Raw genomic sequence first — 19,344 nt, 5'->3', positions numbered from 1 at the left:
TTACATTAAAAGCCTACAAACAATATGCTCTAAGTAATAGCATATAATGAAATTAAGAGCAACTCAAATATTTTGTTGCTTCTATAATTCCACTTTAATTTCCATGCATAATTTTCTTCAGCTCTGATACTTAAGGAGCCTAAATAAAACATCTATTTGAAATGGAGTTTTGATGCAATGTCTGTATACATAAAGGACTTAATATAGTTGTTGGTAGGGGGGGAATGTCCTTTGATCATGACATAAAAAGGGCAAACTACAGTGTAGGGGTTTTCAAGAGAAACTGTATTTTATTTATTCCCAAGGTGATATTAGTCCATAAAACAAATTTGCAGCTTATTTAGCAGTCCTTAGTTTTTATCGGCCTTTTTAAGGGTGTTGAATGATTACCCGAGAGATCACACTGTAGAAGTTGCAGGGGGGATAAAGAAACTATGCCTCCAGCATCTTTATTAGAAAATAGAGGTGAATCCATTTAATGTTATCTTAAATGCACCACATGGAAAGTTCCCGTTTACAAGTGAGTTGTCTTTTTTACATGTGCTGTTTTTGCTTCTCCAACACTTCCTGGTGCCAAAATTGCGTACCCTAATCAATGACATTGGCATTGGCCATGAATTTGAATAATTTACTCAGAGGAAACAGGTTTTGGATTCTATCATGGCAAAATGCCAGGATAGTGATTTCTACAAGCAACTTTAGGTCCAAGAAATTGAAGTTGGAACGAAGTCATCTCATGATATTTATATCATTAACATCTTTTCATAGATCAGAAGAATGCTCTATTCACCAACCATTCTGGATAAATGAGTTCAGTGCATAAAATGGAAAATGAAATATAACCTGTATTAAGGCATCGGCAGTATTGGAACATGTCTTCCTCAAACTCTTAGTGAAATTTATTCTTTGTAAGACTAAATATAGAATTTCAAGATTTTTAGGGAGATCAGTGGTTATCATACCGGTGTTATATTTTATAACTTGGTAGATACTTGGAAAGATGATTTATGGGTGCCTAATCTAAATTTTTAGCTTTCAGAGGAGCTACTTTTGTGAGAAAGCAAAATTTACAGTATTCTTAATTGAGCAGCTGGCATTCAAAAGAATCCATAAGATGTATTGTAGCATGAAAAAAGCAATATAACATTTTTTTTTTGCCATTAATTAGTTTACAAAGAGGAGGCTTCATAGAGATTTTATTGTGAGCAACATTTTGTTAAATATTCTTTTTCTGTCTTGTTTGATTTTGTATTTGTTTGTTTAGCTCAAGCATTCTTTTCAATAGATTGGCTAAAACAGACCATCTTATTTCACAATGTTATTGATAGATGTAACTTATACTATGAATTATTAATCAAAACATTATTCTCTTTGATGGTTTATTTGTCTTGTTTTCAGATGTCAGCCTTGCAATTGTCATCTCTCAGGAGCCTTGAATGAAACCTGTCACTTGGTCACGGGCCAGTGTTTCTGTAAACGATTTGTCACTGGCTCCAAGTGTGATACTTGTGTTCCCAGGGCAAGCCATTTGGATGTGAACAATCCACTGGGCTGCAGCAAAAGTAAGTGAACTCTGGCCCTGTGCTGGTGGGTGGAAGATCATGCAGGAAAGAGTGTCTCGTTATTTTCCTTCTCCACTGAGAACCCATCAGTAAGGCTTAGGCAAAATGTGGAGGATTTCGGTGAGAAATGGAAAAAAAAAAAAAAAAAACAACCAAAAAAAACTACATGAAATGAAACGCGTTCTTTTCCCTTGATGAGATTATTGAAAATGGTTATTATGTAAGTAGCGGGAAATTTACAATATTTTGTTAGAATGGAATCACTCTAGGGGCGCCTGGGTGGCTCAGTCGGTTGAGCGTCTGACTTCGGCTCAGGTCATGATCTCGGGTCTGTGAGTTCGAGCCCTCACCTGTGGTGACAGCTCAGAGCCTAGAGCCTGCTTCCGATTCTGTCTCCCTTTCTCTCTGCCCCTCCCCCACTCATGCTCGCGCACGCGCTCTCTCTCTCTCTCTCTCTCTCAAAAATAAATAAACATTAAAAACAAAATTAAAAAAAAAAAAAAAGAATGGAATCACTCTAGTGGTGACAAGAGTCCCGGTTTTCCCCAGATGTTGGACTTTCCAGTGATAGGACTTTCAGTGCAAAAAATTAACACTCCTGGTTAAAACAAAATGATTGGTGACCCCACCAAAGAAGGATATTTGCAGCCAATTTTCTATACCAAATGGAAGATTTATTCTTATTTATGATGAGTTATGTTTTTCTATCCTCCAAATTTTATGGGTATGTGCTATTATTGTTTAGACCCTCACTTATAATCTGCTTCCTTATTTCATGATGCACTTCTTTCCTATCAACATTTGTTTATTGTAGCAATTATTATTATCACAGCATATTACTACTATATTTCATATTTCTTCTACAGTAAGTTGTATTAGTTGTTTAAACATCTCTCACATTTCTATTTTTAACTCCTAGAAGTTAAAGATTACACCTTAGTATCTTCAGACTTTTAAATACCATTCTCCAGTGCCTTGACTTGACTTCTCAAGTAACCTGCAAGCCTAAGTTTCATAGCATATTGATGATTTATTTATATTTACTTCAAGATCATATATCCTTACATTTTCCAGAATTCCTAAGAAATGCCTGCTGAGAACATGTGGTAAGGTACCCTCTATAACATATTGTACAATGCATGTTCTCCTTGGGGTGTCCTGGGACTATCATGAGTCACAATGCTAAGAAATGCCATAAGTCAGGACAAATCATCATAAACAAACATACTAGGAACTGTGTTATCTACATTTAAGAGACAGAGAATTACCTAATATAATATTGGGCTCCACAGCAGCTATACTAGATTTTGAGATAGTGGAAGACAGGGTGTGGCTAATGGTTAACAAGACATATTCAGATTTTGTACCTATGTACTTTATCTTCAGTATCCCGTGTTTCATTTGGTTTCTCTGGATGTTAGTATAAATAACAGTATAGGTATTTATGCTTCTTTTGGGAAAGGACTGTCATGATTGCCTTTGTGTAAATATAGTCTAAACAAATCTGGATTTCACTGAGAATATTTATCATTCATTGATTAGTTATAGAGTTGATTTATTTGTGTGCAACACGAATTCCAGCATATTGCTTTGGATGTCAGTTGTAGATCAGCATTTTGTGACAAACTTAGGATACAACATACTGAATCTTAGCAGTTTTTGATTGGTTCTGCCTCTAATTTTGTGTGAAAATATTGGCATCTGATCCACTTTTTTATACTTATTCTTACACCTAAGACACAGTCTAGGAACTATACCTTAGGTAGAACTGGGCAGGTTGGTTCACTGAACACCTGGCCTACATTTCTTAGCAGTGGTAGACATTTACTTTTATGTTATATCTTTCCTTCTCTGGGCTAAGCCTTCGTATCTTTCCAAATGCTTCCAATTTTAATAGTTAAAAAATTTTCTATTCCTAATTATTTTTCTATATATGTGTGTGTGTATATAGAAGAATATATATATATATATATATATATATATATATGTATATATATATATATATACACACACACACACATATATAGAAAAATAATTAGGTATATATAGTATATAGTATATTAGTATATAGTATACTATATAGTATATAGTATTAGTATAGTATATATAGTATATAGTATATAGTATATTAGGTATATATATAGTATATAGTATATAGAAGAATATATAGATTTTGGATACTAGCCCTTTGTCCGATGTGTCATTTGCAAATATCTTTTCCCATTCCGTTGGTTGCCTTTTAGTTTTGTTGGTTGTTTCCTTTGCTGTGCAGAAGCTTTTTATCTTCATAAGGTCCCAGTAATTCACTTTTGCTTTTAATTCCCTTGCCTTTGGGGATGTGCCGAGTAAGAGATTGCTACGGCTGAGGTCAGAGAGGTCTTTTCCTGCTTTCTCCTCTAAGGTTTTGATGGTTTCCTGTCTCACATTCAGGTCCTTTATCCATTTTGAGTTTATTTTTGTGAATGGTGTGAGAAAGTGGTCTAGTTTCAACCTTCTGCATGTTGCTGTCCAGTTCTCCCAGCACCATTTGTTAAAGAGACTGTCTTTTTTCCATTGGATGTTCTTTCCTGCTTTGTCAAAGATGAGTTGGCCATACGTTTGTGGGTCTAGTTCTGGGGTTTCTATTCTATTCCATTGGTCTATGTGTCTGTTTTTATGCCAATACCATGCTGTCTTGATGATGACAGCTTTGTAGTAGAGGCTAAAGTCTGGGATTGTGATGCCTCCTGCTTTGGTCTTCTTCTTCAAAATTACTTTGGCTATTCGGGGCCTTTTGTGGTTCCATATGAATTTTAGGATTGCTTGTTCTAGTTTCGAGAAGAATGCTGGTGCAATTTTGATTGGGATTGCATTGAATGTGTAGATAGCTTTGGGTAGTATTGACATTTTGACAATATTTATTCTTCCAATCCATGAGCAGGGAATGTCTTTCCATTTCTTTATATCTTCTTCAATTACCTGCATAAGCTTTCTATAGTTTTCAGCATACAGATCTTTTACATCTTTGGTTAGATTTATTCCTAGGTATTTTATGCTTCTTGGTGCAATTGTGAATGGGATCAGTTTCTTCATTTGTCTTTCTGTTGCTTCATTGTTAGTGTATAAGAATGCAACTGATTTCTGCACATTGATTTTGTATCCTGCAGCTTTGCTGAATTCATGTATCAGTTCTAGCAGACTTTTGGTGGAGTCTATCGGATTTTCCATGTATAATATCATGTCATCTGCAAAAAGCGAAAGCTTGACTTCATCTTTGCCAATTTTGATGCCTTTGATTTCCTTTTGTTGTCTGATTGCTGATGCTAGAACTTCCAGCACTATATTAAACAACAGCGGTGACAGTGGGCATCCCTGTCGTGTTCCTGATCTCAGGGAAAAAGCTCTCAGTTTTTCCCCATTGAGGATGATGTTAGCTGTGGGCTTTTCATAAATGGCCTTTATGATCTTTAAGTATGTTCCTTCTATCCCGACTTTCTCAAGGGTTTTTATTAAGAAAGGGTGCTGGATTTTGTCAAAGGCCTTTTCTGCATCGATTGACAGGATCATATGGTTCTTCTCTTTTTTTTTGTTAATGTGATGTATCACGTTGATCGATTTGCGAATGTTGAACCAGCCCTGCATCCCAGGAATGAATCCCACTTGATCATGGTGAATAATTCTTTTTATATGCTGTTGAATTCGATTTGCTAGTATCTTATTAAGAATTTTTGCATCCATATTCATCAGGGATATTGGCCTGTAGTTCTCTTTTTTTACTGGGTCTCTGTCTGGTTTAGGAATCAGAGTAATACTGGCTTCATAGAATGAGTCTGGAAGTTTTCCTTCCCTTTCTATTTCTTGGAATAGCTTGAGAAGGATAGGTATTATCTCTGCTTTAAATGTCTGGTAGAACTCCCCTGGGAAGCCATCTGGTCCTGGACTCTTATTTGTTGGGAGATTTTTGATGACCGATTCAATTTCTTCGCTGGTTATGGGTCTGTTCAAGCTTTCTATTTCCTCCTGATTGAGTTTTGGAAGAGTGTGGGTGTTTAGAAATTTGTCCATTTCTTCCATGTTGTCCAATTTGCTGGCATATAATTTTTCATAGTATTCCCTGATAATTGTTTGTATCTCTGAGGGATTGGTTGTAATCATTCCATTTTCATTCATGATTTTATCTATTTGGGTCATCTCCCTTTTCTTTTTGAGAAGCCTGGCTAGAGGTTTGTCAATTTTGTTTATTTTTTCAAAAAACCAACTCTTGGTTTCGTTGATCTGCTCTACAGTTTTTTTAGATTCTATATTGTTTATTTCTGCTCTGATCTTTATTATTTCTCTTCTTCTGCTGGGTTTAGGCTGCCTTTGCTGTTCTGCTTCTATTTCCTTTAGGTGTGCTGTTAGATTTTGTATTTGGGATTTTTCTTGTTTCTTGAGATAGGCCTGGATTGCAATGTATTTTCCTCTCAGGACTGCCTTCGCTGCATCCCAAAGCTTTTGGATTGTTGTATTTTCATTTTCGTTTGTTTCCATATATTTTTTAATTTCTTCTCTAATTGCCTGGTTGACCAACTCATTCGTTAGTAGGGTGTTCTTTAACCTCCATGCTTTTGGAGGTTTTCCAGACTTTTTCCTGTGGTTGATTTCAAGCTTCATAGCATTGTGGTCTGAAAGTATGCATGGTATAATTTCAATTCTTGTAAACTTATGAAGGGCTGTTTTGTGACCCAGTATATGATCTATCTTGGAGAATGTTCCATGTGCACTCGAGAAGAAAGTATATTCTGTTGCTTTGGGATGCAGAGTTCTAAATATATCTGTCAAGTCCATCTGATCCAAAGTATCATTCAGGGCCCTTGTTTCTTTATTGACTGTGTGTCTAGATGATCTATCCATTTCTGTAAGTGGGGTGTTAAAGTCCCCTGCAATGACCACATTCTTATCAATAAGGTTGCTTATGTTTATGAGTAATTGTTTTATATATCTGGGGGCTCAGGTATTTGGCGCATAGACATTTATAATAGTTAGCTCTTCCTGGTGGATAGACCCTGTGATTATTATATAATGCCCTTCTTCGTCTCTTGTTACAGCCTTTAATTTAAAGTCTAGTTTGTCTGATATAAGTATGGCTACTCCAGCTTTCTTTTGGCTTCCAGGAGCATGATAAATAGTTCTCCATCCCCTCACTCTCAATCTAAAGGTGTCCTCAGATCTAAAATGAGTCTCTTGTAGACAGCAAATAGATGGGTCTTGTTTTTTTATCCATTCTGATACCCTATGTCTTTTAGTTGGCGCATTTAATCCATTTACATTCAGTGTTATTATAGAAAGATATGGGTTTAGAGTCATTGTGATGTCTGTATGTTTTATGCTTGTAGTGATGTCTCTGGTACTTTGTCTCACAGGATCCCCCTTAGGATCTCTTGTAGGGCTGGTTTCGTGGTGACAAATTCCTTCAGTTTTTGTTTGTTTGGGAAGACCTTTATCTCTCCTTCTATTCTAAATGACAGACTTGCTGGATAAAGGATTCTCGGCTGCATATTTTTTCTGTTTAGCACACTGTAGATATCGTGCCAAGCCTTTCTGGCCTGCCAAGTTTCAAAGGAGAGATCAGTCACGAGTCTTATAGGTCTCCCTTTATATGTGAGGGCACGTTTATCCCTTGCTGCTTTCAGAATTTTCTCTTTATCCTTGTATTTTGCCAGTTTCACTATGATATGTCGTGCAGAAGATCGATTCAAGTTACGTCTGAAGGGAGTTCTCTGTGCCTCTTGGATTTCAATGCCTTTTTCCTTCCCCAGTTCAGGGAAGTTCTCAGCTATAATTTGTTCAAGTACCCCTTCAGCACCTTTCCCTCTCTCTTCCTCCTCTGGGATACCAATTATGCGTATATTATTTTTTTTTAGTGTATCACTTAGTTCTCTAATTTTCCCCTCATACTCCTGGATTTTTTTATCTCTCTTTCTTTCAGCTTCCTCTTTCTCCATAACTTTATCTTCTAGTTCACCTATTCTCTCCTCTGCCTCTTCAAGCCGAGCCATCGTGGATTCCATTTTGTTTTGCATTTCGTTTAAAGCGTTTTTCATCTCCTCGTGACTGTTCCTTAGTCCCTCGATCTTTGTGGCAAGAGATTCTCTGCTGTCCTGTATACTGTTTTCAAGCCCAGCGATTAATTTTATGACTATTATTCTAAATTCACTTTCTGTTATATTATTTAAATCCTTTTTGATCAGTTCATTGGCTGTTGTTATTTCCTGGAGATTCTTCTGAGGGGAATTCTTCCGTTTGGTCATTTTGGAGAGTCCCTGGCGTGGTGAGGACCTGCAGTGCACTTCCCCTGTGCTGTGGTGTATAACTGGAGTTAGTGGGCGGGGCCGCAGTCCGACCCGATGTCTGCCCCCAGCCCACTGCTGGGGCCACAGTCAGACTGGTGTGTGCCTTCTCTTCCCCTCTCCTAGGGGCGGGATTCACTGTGGGGTGGCGTGTCCCGTCTGGGCTACTTGCACACTGCCAGGCTTGTGTTGCTGGGGATCTGGCGTATTAGCTGGGGTGGGTAGGCAAGGTGCACGGGGGCTGGAGGGGCAGGCTTAGCTCGCTTCTCCTTAGGTGATCCACTTCAGGAGGAGCCCTGTGGCAGCGGGAGGGAGTCAGATCCGCTGCCGGAGGTTTGGCTCCGCAGAAGCACAGAGTTGGGTGTTTGCGCGGAGCGAGCAAGTTCCCTGGCAGGAACTGGTTCCCTTTGGGATTTTGGCTGGGGGATGGGCGGGGGAGATGGCGCTGGTGAGCGCCTTTGTTCCCCGCCAAGCTGAGCTCTGCCGTCCGGGGGCTCAGCAGCTCTCCCTCCCTTTGTCCTCCAGCCTTCCCGCTTTCCGAGCAGAGCTGTTAACTTCTGACCTCCCAGACGCTAAGTCGCGCTTGCTGTCGGAACACAGTCTGTCCGGCCCCTCCGCTTTTGCCAGCCAGACTCGGGGGCTCTGCTTGGCCGGCGAGCCGCCCCTCCGCCCCGGCTCCCTCCCGCCGGTCCGTGGAGCGTGCACCGCCTCGCCGCCCTTCCTACCCTCTTCCGTGGGCCTCTGGTCTGCGCTTGACTCCGGAGACTCCCTTCTGCTAATCCTCTGGCGGTTTTCTGGGTTCTTTAGGCAGGTGTAGGTGGAATCTAAGTGATCGGCAGGACGCGCTGTGAGCCCCGCGTCCTCCTACGCCGCCATCTTCCGGAACCTCCCCCTAGAAGAATATATATATATATATATATACACACACACACACATATATAGAAAAATAATTAGGAATAGAAAAGTTTTTATACAGAAAGAATATATAAGAATATATAAGAATATATATATATATATGTATATATATATATATATACATATATATATATACACACACACACACACAATATGTCTATATATATATACATACTAAATTTTCTCTCTAAACTTGTGATCCTTGGTGATAAATACATTCCTTCAACTACTTATGGTAGTTGTTGCTGCTGCTGTTTTAGGTTTGTGTTTCACAAAATTTACCCAACACTGTGCAAAGTTAGAAGCCCAGTATCAACACAGGTCATTCATTTTAGAAAAAAAAAAATAGACAGGATTCCTGCCTTTAAAGGAGCTCGAAACATAGCAGAAATGATGGACATACTGGCAATACAAGGGAGTGAGCACAGGGCACGGGAAATACTGGTTGTGGCATGGGTAGGAAGGGAGCCTGCTTTCCTTCCTGTTCCACCTCGATTTTTACATGGTACTTGCTTGTTATCCTAGCAACAGCCGGAACAAGCAGCTTCACAAAGATAGGATGCTATTGGAAGGAATGTAGTGCTATCTATTGTTGAAACTGTGAACTACCTCGGGCTGGTATTTTGCTCTGTGTCCAACAGATGTCAAGCATGTGTTTTTCAGGAACATTAGTATGTTTCAAGGTGTCCTTCTACACAGTTTGGGAACCATGGGATTATGACTATTATCTTTTCCCCTTCCTTAGAGGCCACTGGCAATAGTTTAGCAGTTTCATCTGTTATTTTTTCCTTCTTTTTTTTTTTTTTTTTTTTTTGACAGAAAGTTGAATTGGGAATCTGAGCATATAATTTCCAGAATGCAGGAGAATTGAATTCAGAGAAGATAGTTAGTTAGAACCTCGTTAAAATCTGCTTCCTTATTTTATGATTCATTTCTTTCCTATCAATATTTGTTTCATGCTTTAGGCATTGTGGCCATTCTCCTTAATAGGAGAGACACTAGCAAAACAGGTATTAAATGGTTCTTCCTTTTCTGAGCTTTACTAGTGGATGAAATTTCAATTTCCCTAAACTTCTTACTATGAACTTAATGAAATATATATATATATAAATTTATATATTATGTATTAAATATATATAAAATATGTAAATATATGTAAAATATATCAATATATATTAATATATATTATATGTATTATATAATTATATAATATATAATTATATAATATATATTTATATTTATTTATAAACTGTCCATAGCTCATTTGTGTTTAAGTCTTCTTGACACTGTTCACTGCTATGTTTATCCTCGGTTATTTATCCATCTTTTTATCACTCAGAGCTTTTTCTTTATCCTTACTTATCATAGAAGCTTTTGTAACTAACACTTTAAAAATATTTTTGTTGTCAAATATATACAAGATAAAATTGACCGTATTAGCCATTTTTAAATGCACAGTTAATTTATATTAAATTCAATCATAATGTTGTGCAACCATCACTGCCGTGCATCTCCATAACTCTTTACAACTTGTAAAATGGAAACTGTGTACCAATTAAACAATAATATCTCCCATTTGACCCCAGCCCCTGGCAACCACAATTTTATTTTCTCTATAATTTTGAATAATCTAAGAACCTCATATAAGTAAAATCACAAAATATTTGCCTTTTTGTGAGTGGCTTATTTCAGTTAGCATATGTCCTCCAGGGTCATCCATTTTGTAGCTTATCTTATAATTCCCTTCCTTTTAATTCTGAAGAATATTCCATCATATGCATGTACCATATTTTGCTTATCCATTCATCTGTCGGTGGGCCTGTGGGTTGCTTCCCTGTTTTGGCTTCTGTGAGTAATGCTGCTATGGGTATGGGTGTATAGCCATTTCTTCAAGACTGCTTTCAATGACTGCTTTCAGTTCTGTTGGGTATATAACAGAAGAGGGATTCTAGATCATATGGTAAGTCTACTTTTAATTTTTTTGAGGAACTGCCATACTATTTCCCACACCAGCTTTACTATTTTAAATTCCCACCAACAGTACACAATGGCTCAGATTCTCTATATCTTTGCCAACATTGTTATTTTGTATTTATCACAGCCATCTAATATATATGAGATGCTATCTCATTGTAGTTTTGATATGCATTTCTCTAATGATTAGTAATACTGAGCATCTTTTCATAGTTATTGGCCATCTGTATCTTTTCTGGAGAAAGTCTATTCAAGTTATTTACCTAGTTTTTCATTGGGTTATTTGTCTTTATTACTGAGCTGCAACTGTTCTTTACATATTCTATGTGCATGTCCTTTATTAGATATATGATTTACAAATGTCTTTCCCAACTGGGTTTACTTTTCACTTTCCTGATAGTGTCATTTGAAGCATGGATGTTTCAAAATCTGATACAGTTCAACGTATCCATTTTTTATTATTATTTATGCATTTAGTGTAATATCTAGGAAACCGTTACCAAATCCAAGGTTAGGAAGATTTACCCCCATGTTTTCTTGTAAGAGTCTTATAGTCTTTTTGCTTTTACATTTAAATCTTTGATCCATTTTGAATTAATTTTTAGATATGTTGTGAGTTAAGTCTCCAGTTTCATTCATTTCGAATGTGGCTTTCCAGTTGTTCCTGCACTATTTATGGAAAACACTATTTTTCCCTTGGTTCTCATTAGTCTTGTTGAAAATCAGTTTATTATGTTCTGTTCACTTTTTAATCTATATTTTGTGTTATTTTATTACTAGTTGCCCTACGAATTAGAGTATGCATACTCATTTGCCACAGTCTACTTTAGGCTGTACTGATATAATGCTGGTAATATATAACAGATACGCTTTTGGTACGGCTTCCTTTCCTTCCCTATCTTTGAGTGATCATACCGTGTAAATGTGTGTATGTGTTGCATATATATATATATATATACTATATATATATACTATGTACATATATATAGTATATATAATAAACCCAACATTGCACTAATATAATTATTATTTTCTTTTAACAGTAATACGTTTTTAAAAGTGATTTGAGAAGAGAAAACAGAATATGAATATATATACACACACACAGATATACACGGAGTCTTTGATATTTACTCCATATTTATCCTTTCTGGTGTTCTTCCTACCTCTGTGTGATTCAATTTATTTACTCTCTGTGTCATTTCCTTTTAGCCTGATTGATTTCCTTAGTATTTTTTGTAGGGCTAGTCTACAAGAATTCTCCCACTGTTTTTTTCAAATTATTTGGGAATACCTATATCTTCCTTCCTTCCTTCCTTCCTTCCTTCCTTCCAATGGGTAGATTTTCTGGATAGAATTCTTGGTAACAAGTATTCCTTTTTCTTTTAGGACTGACTTTGAATTCATTCTACTACTTTATGGCCTCCATTGTTTTTGTCAGCCTTTAACTGTATTTTTCTTCAACTGTAAATGAATTTTCTCTTACTCTTTTAAAAGTGTTTTTTTTTTTTTTGCTTTGTTTTTTGGTTTTTTTTTTGAGATTTTTTTGGTCTTTCAGCAGTTTGACTGTGATATGTTTAGTGTGAATCTCTTTGTATCATACTTGGATTCATTGTACTTTTTGGAAATGGAAATGTAGATAAATGTTTTCCACCAAATTTGGGGAGTTTGAGCCAATATTTCTTCAGATATTTTCTGCCACCTTCTCGGTCTCTCATTTTGGGGTTCCCATGACACATATTTTGGTGCATGGTACACCTGACATTTTCTTATAGGTCTTTGTGGATCTGTTCATGTTTGGTCTATTTTTTTCACTTTCTTTCTGTGGATTGGCTAAATCATATTGCTATATCTTTACATTTTACCTATTGCTTTATCTTCAAGTTCACTGATTCTTTCTCCTTTCCTTTCAAATCTGCCATTGAGTCCTTTTCAGGAAAGTTTCAAGTTTAGTTATTGTATTGTTCAACTCTGGAATTTAGTGTTTTTATACATTCTGTTTCTCTATTAAAGTTTTCTTTTTACTGAATCATCATCATCATCATCATATTTTTCTTTAACTCTTAGGACATATTTACAATAGCTGCTATGAAGTATTTTTTGCTACACTTAATATTAGAGATCATTCAGAATCTGTTTCTCTCCACTGCCAATTTTATGAGTATAGTTCACAGTTCCTTTAAGTGTGTTGTAATTGTATGTTGGAAACACTTAAGTTGTTTAGATTTTTTTGATAGTTTGCATAGACTTAAATGGTGGGGAGATTTCTCCACTGCAGTGTACAGCTGCTGATGTCTCTACCAGTTTTTTTGTTTTTTAATTTTTACTCACAGCCTGGCTTCCTAGGAGTCACTGCTGTGTCTGAAGCAGCCAAATATTTGGGCAATGTTTGTGCTCAAATACTTCTAGACCATATAGCTTCTGCCATTCAATGTGTGTCTGGGTTGGGGGATGTTTTCAGAGTTACAGTGAGTTCTTCGTTCTTTGGCCTCCACTTTTCACTGGCTCTCATGGTTTTCCCCATAGCTTCATGGTTTTCCAGCCTGATAAAGATCTGTGGAGAACCTCTCTCAGGTCTTCCATGGCTCTCTCCTGCCTGGGGTCTCCTGCTTGATTATCTGGTAAATTCCCCACTCAACCTAGCTGGGAGCACATGCACAGGCTAGCAAACCTGTGAATTTTCCCTCTTGTTCCCAATCAGCTGAGCCATTTTTAGATGGCAAAGCTATGAATTCCTGCTGCCAACCCCATATGGAGTCAGTGCCCTATGGTACCAAAGCTACTGTTTATAGTCAGCCCTGCTGGTACAACTAACACACCTAATTGTGGAACTGGTACTATGGGAACAGCCCCTCACAAAAGGGCCACAGACTCCTACTGTTACGACTCAAAGCTCTCCAAGTTCTTCAAGAGTAGGTATATGTTCTTAACTTTTTGTTTGCTTGTGGTTGATTTAGAGCTCCCAGAAATGGTTATTTTGGAGATTTCACTGAGTTTTAACTCTTTGGGTCTAAACTCTTTTTGTTGCCATAATCAGAAGCACTCCTATCTCTTTTTACTTTTTAAATGTTTCTTATAATTTTCTAGATATTGTTTTATTTTTTCATTTCATCTATAGAATACATTTTAAAATGTTTCTTAATAACTATCTTCTACTTGTTTTGCATTAATGGCACTAAGTGCTGGCTTCATAGCTGCATCTTCCTTTGTGATTAGGTATGGCCATGTCACGAACTTCTGCCTGAAATGATCTGGGCAGGAGTGATGTGTGGGAGTCCTGGGTTGTGCTTTCATAACCACAGGACATGCCCTCCATCTCTCTTCTTTTTCTTTTTCTTTTTCTTTTTCCTTTTCCTTTTCCTTTTCCTGTAGATTTGGATGTGGACTTGGTGGCCATCCAGCTGGAATCACATACATAGGGATAACCCCTTAAGGATGGCAAGGCAAAGGACAGAGGGAATCCAGACACCTGTTCTCATAGCCACAGTGTTTCCAGCCTTTCATGGAAGAGGGACATACACATATTCATTTTATATGCAAAATAATCCTGAACAGTAGATAATCCTCCCTTTACTATAGATGAGGGAGGATTCAGAGAGTCTAGTCAAAATTTGACTACAGTTACACAATTACCCAAGTGCCTAAGCCACGATTAAAACTCATGGCTCCCAAACAAATGGATATAGTCACAACTTTATACTATCCTTCCTTAAAAGAAAGTCTGGCTTATGCAAAGGTCATGCTTGGCAATTTTGATAAATGAGTATGTGACCATTTTCTCAGAATTCCCTTTCAGCACACAGAAGGTGAGTTCAGGTTATCTCAGGGCCGGGATTTCATAATATTATTTCTCAAAGTGGTACTGAACCATCAAAGCCTTCAGATCTATGAACATTCTCATTTTGATGTCAAATAGGCTACATCTATACTGTGAAGTTGGACAAGACCGTGGTTAGAGATAGTCATAACAAGTAATCAACTTTAAGTGTTTGAAAGAGCCTATTAGCCTATTTGTGTATTTGTGTACGTGAATGTTTGTTGCTAAGGAAATTTTCAAGTAATGCAAATCATTTCCCATACCTTTGACATGGGATGGAAACATATTTTTCTTCCAGTCATCCAAAAAGTATTTCACTGTCTTAGAAAATAGTCTGAAGGTCAGTTTTGATTGCTTTAACTCTGAAATCTGTTGTGTTCCTGATATCATGCAGAGTTTTAGATACAGTTAGTAATATCCACTAAAAATATTCAATTGCCATAGATTACAAGGCTCTTTGAGAATGCTATAAATGAGACAGTTTATGAGTCTTTGTGGTTCCACCAAGAACAACAGGATGTAGAGCCCTAAATTAAAAATCCCTGACAGATCAAATGCCTGTCAGTCTGTGTTCAACCAGTGCAAATGACCATATCATATATGGCAAATTCCAGAATTCAAAAATATAAGGTCCTTTTTGGAAATGGTTCTCTTTTCCTGTGTCACTATGTCATTTTGAGATTGCTACTACTCTCGTCTTGTATCTAACTAGGCATATGGACAGTTAGATATTTAATATGACAATGCAAATTCCCAAGGAGGAAAAACAAGATAAAAGGGAAGAGTGAGAGTGTATCTAGTTCGAATATTTTTTTTTCTTTAAGAATATAACATCAATATTATCTCCCTTAGGATTAGAGACATTGTCTTTAGGAAGCCTATGCATCATATATGGAATTTTGTATATTTCAAATTCAGTGCTCTTGAAATACTTTCTTAAAATGTTATTATTGGATTATACCATGTCTTTAAAGTGGAGTGTATCCCTCATGAATACTGATGAATTAATAATAGGTCTTAGTTGAAAGTCTTTGCCTGGTGTGCAGGATAACTTCACTATCCTACTCCATACTTCCCCACCCTACTCTATTCCATCAAGATTCTGGATGGTCTGCATCAGCAGGCTCCTTACCCTCTGACTTCCTGTTGGCTTTGGCTACTCGCAGAAGCCTGCCAGTCAGCTGAAAGGCTGGCAGGAAGAGAAGTTGGAATATTTAACCCTCAGCTTCTTGTCTCAGTGCAGAAGCAGTTTTGAGCTAGTCTTAAGCTGATTGTATCCTGCCATGAGTAGCCACAGCACCTGTCAAGTGATGCTCTTCTTACAGCTCTTTCTATCCCCGAGTACTATGCCCTTTTGGGCTAGGGATTGTGTGGGCACCTGGCTGGCTCATTTGGTTAAGCGTCCTACTTCGGCTCAGGTCATGATCTCGTGGTTCGTGGGTGTGAGCCCTGCGTCAGACTGTGTGCTGACAGCTCAGAGCCTGAAGCCTGCTTTGGATTCTGTGTCTCCCTCTCTTTCTGCCCTGTCCCCACTTGCATTCTGTCACACACACACTCTCTCTCTCTCTCAAAAAAAAAAAATAAATAAATAAACATTAACAAAAATTAAAAAGCTAGGGATTGTGTGTTAGAAAAAAGGTAACATAGTGGGTCTGACTGCTTATCTGTAGAAAAACCTGATTACAAAGTTAGCCTTTGGCTGGCATCTGGGAACTTGGGCTTTGTGAGGGTTCTTGCCATCCCCAAAACAGGTCAGAGTGGCTCACTGTCTCTTAAATTTTGTCTGACCAAATGGTTTATGCTTAACCCTGATGTCCTTCTGGAAATCTAGAGTTTGGGGGTTATTCATGTTGACAAAGGCTGTCTACATAAACAGCCCTTGGTACAAACCCTAGGCATTGAGTTTCTAATGAGCTTTCCTGTTTGGCAACATTTCACATGTTTTCACAAAACATTAACATTGCTGGGCGGGGAGGGGGAGGGATTAGGCATATCCCATGTGACTAGAACCTTGTGGTTGGTTTCCCTTGGACTTACCCATGTGCCTTTCCCCTTGTTGATTATATTCTATCCTTTAGTTATAATAAATCATAGCCACAAGTAGGACTTTATGGTAAGTCTGGCAAGTCCTGCTAGTAAATCATTGAAACTGGGGGTGGTCTTGAGGACCCCTAACATGAATAGTAATAGAGCTCTACTGTTATCACATGATTTTTTGAAATTTCTTAACAAAAATACTAATGGTTTTTGAAGTCAGGTAACACAGCAATCTGTACCTTTGATACCCTATTTAACGAAAGAGTCTGATTGGATGTCCTTCTCTAAATGGATGGAGGATGATGCATGTTGTTAAACCAGAAGGGGATAAATAAGCTGGTGGTTGATTGTCCTTAAAAAATAGTTAGATATTGTCTTTTGCTTTTACCTTTATCTATTCTGGGAGTGGGGAGAAAATGAAGGAAAATAGGAAGACTAAGGAAAATATACAGTAATAGGAGACAACGTTTTCATGGTGTATACTTACATTATATAAAATATCACTAAAACAGTGAGATGAATGCTCTTATGTGCCTGATGGAAGCAATTATATCACCCCTAACAACCACTGCACCCTACCAGGTGTGGGTATATTCACACAATACATTAAAATTGTTTCTTGCTAATATTTAGACTGTTTAACATCCATGACATCCATAGGTATTTATATTACCAGCTATTACTCTTTCTTGTAAATTGCGCTCCGTGAGGCAGGATGAGGCATATGTGTTTAGTGGAGTGGAAAACTTCCTTTGAAAAAGCCAAAAATTATGCTCCTTAAATTCCAAGTTTCAACGTAACTTATTTATGTCAACTTTTAAATTAAGTGGAAAATAAATGTTATGCATCCTTGGATAGTTTCTCAAAAGAAAAGAAAAAAAGAAAAAAGAAAGAAGGAAGGAAGGAGAAAAATAAGTGCTTAATATAAACTTTTGTGGTTCCCCCCACCCCAACTATGTTTATGTCAGCTGTATTGACCTACAAAATTGTTTTATGCTCATAGATAAAAAGCTTTGTTTTAGAGAATTCATGAGGTGTACCCTCTGTTTATTAATGTCTTGGTAAACCACATGTCTTCTTGATAAAGTAATCCTGAATCAGAAAGACCTTTTTGTTGGATATCTTACTTCAGTTTACTTGTGTGCTTATTGATTGCCGTTGCTCATAAATGCTCTCTCCATTGTAATTTAGCTCCATCCCAACAACCTCCACCCAGAGGACAAGTTCAAAGTTCTTCTGCTATCAATCTCTCCTGGAGTCCACCTGATTCGCCAAATGCCCACTGGCTTACTTACAGTTTATTCAGGGATAGTTCTGCAGTCTACACAACTGAAGATCAATACCCATACAGTAAGTTTAAAGGTTTGGTGATAGAAAGAGGTAATATTCTGAGAATTGATATGTTAGCTAAGATCTTTGACATTGAGGATAAATGTTGTGGTTTCCTGTGTCTAGCTGAGAATTGTTTCAAACAGAGATGGAATTACAAATCTCAGTAGCCATCTCCTGGTAATCAAAACAATGTAATAAAAATGAGATGCTTCTTATTTGATAAGCCCTTAATGCTTATCAAATTCTCGAAGATGAAAAAATAATTACCCTATCCAGCATTGATGAGGATATGGAGGAGCTAGAACTTACATAAACTGCTGGAATATCTGTGTAAGTTCATTGGTACAATTTTTCATGCAAGATGAATGGTTAAACTGTACGAAAAAACTAATATATACCATTTGCCTCAGTAAATTTACTTTAGGAAATTTATCTTAAATTGATAGTCATAAATGGATACAACATATGTTCAAACATACACTACTTGTAAGAGCAAAATATTGGAAACATTCAGATATTCAAAAAACTTTCCATAAATTGTGATAGATGGCATAGTAGAATCCTGGTACATTGTTAAGTGAATTTTAGGATGTGATTGCCTATAAAATGATACCTTAGTTTACATGTTAATGAATGGAAAATGTCCATGATGCATTGTGTGATGTAATAAAAGATATTACAAATAATCTATTATTTATATTTTAATTCAAAAATGTGTAGAAATACTGGAAGGCTTACAACAAACTGATCTGTAGTGTTCTCTGGGCATAATATTACAGAAAATTTACCAAGTATTTCTATTATATGGGTTCAGCTTTTAAAATTCTCAGGTTAAAAATGGACTTTTAAAATAGTGGCATCAGAGTACTAATGTTCTTGCAGACAATGTAATTTTATGCATAGCTGCCATTTCCATAGAGATAGAAAATAACATGAACTTAAATTGAAAGAGACAGAATGGGGGGAAACCATGAAGACTATCTTTACATCTGTAACTTTTATGAAGATTTTAAAGGTGCTATTAGAAATCAAACTATTGGGACACATTGTCTTATTAAAAATATTTACCCAAGATGTTTTATATTTTTCTTATTTCTTATTTTTATTTATTTTTTGAGAGAGATCATGAGCCGGGGAGGTCAGAGAGAGAGGGGCACAGAGGATCCAGAGTGGGCTGTGCACAGTCAAGCTGATAGCAGTGAGCCTGACGCAGGGCTTGAACCCACAAACCATGAGATCGTGATCTGAGCCGAAGTCGGACACTCAACCAACTGAGCCACCCAGGCGCCCCTACTCAGATCTTTTAGATCCAGTTTCCCTAAAGCCAGAATGAAGAAATAGAAATTTTTACAGGCTGCTAGCTCTGTCTTCTCTGATATTTGCCTCTAGTCGTGGTTAG

At 37.1% G+C, this 19,344-nt stretch overlaps 1 protein-coding gene across 1 annotated transcript in view; it reads left to right on the top strand.

The window, feature by feature from the left end:
- The window catches only part of USH2A (usherin), a 743,753-nt gene that overhangs the window by 189,849 nt on the left and 534,560 nt on the right, over positions 1-19,344 (top strand). The window contains exons 16-17 of the mRNA XM_042925179.1: positions 1,399-1,562; positions 17,805-17,963. Coding sequence (XP_042781113.1) covers positions 1,399-1,562; positions 17,805-17,963 — 323 coding nt within the window. The remainder of the gene's footprint in view (positions 1-1,398; positions 1,563-17,804; positions 17,964-19,344) is intronic.

Source organism: Panthera leo, chromosome F3 (genome assembly GCF_018350215.1).
Source record: "Panthera leo isolate Ple1 chromosome F3, P.leo_Ple1_pat1.1, whole genome shotgun sequence".
Classification (NCBI taxonomy): Eukaryota; Metazoa; Chordata; class Mammalia; order Carnivora; family Felidae; genus Panthera; species Panthera leo.
Note: the sequence above shows the minus strand (reverse complement) of the source record. Positions and strands in the feature narration are given on the sequence as shown.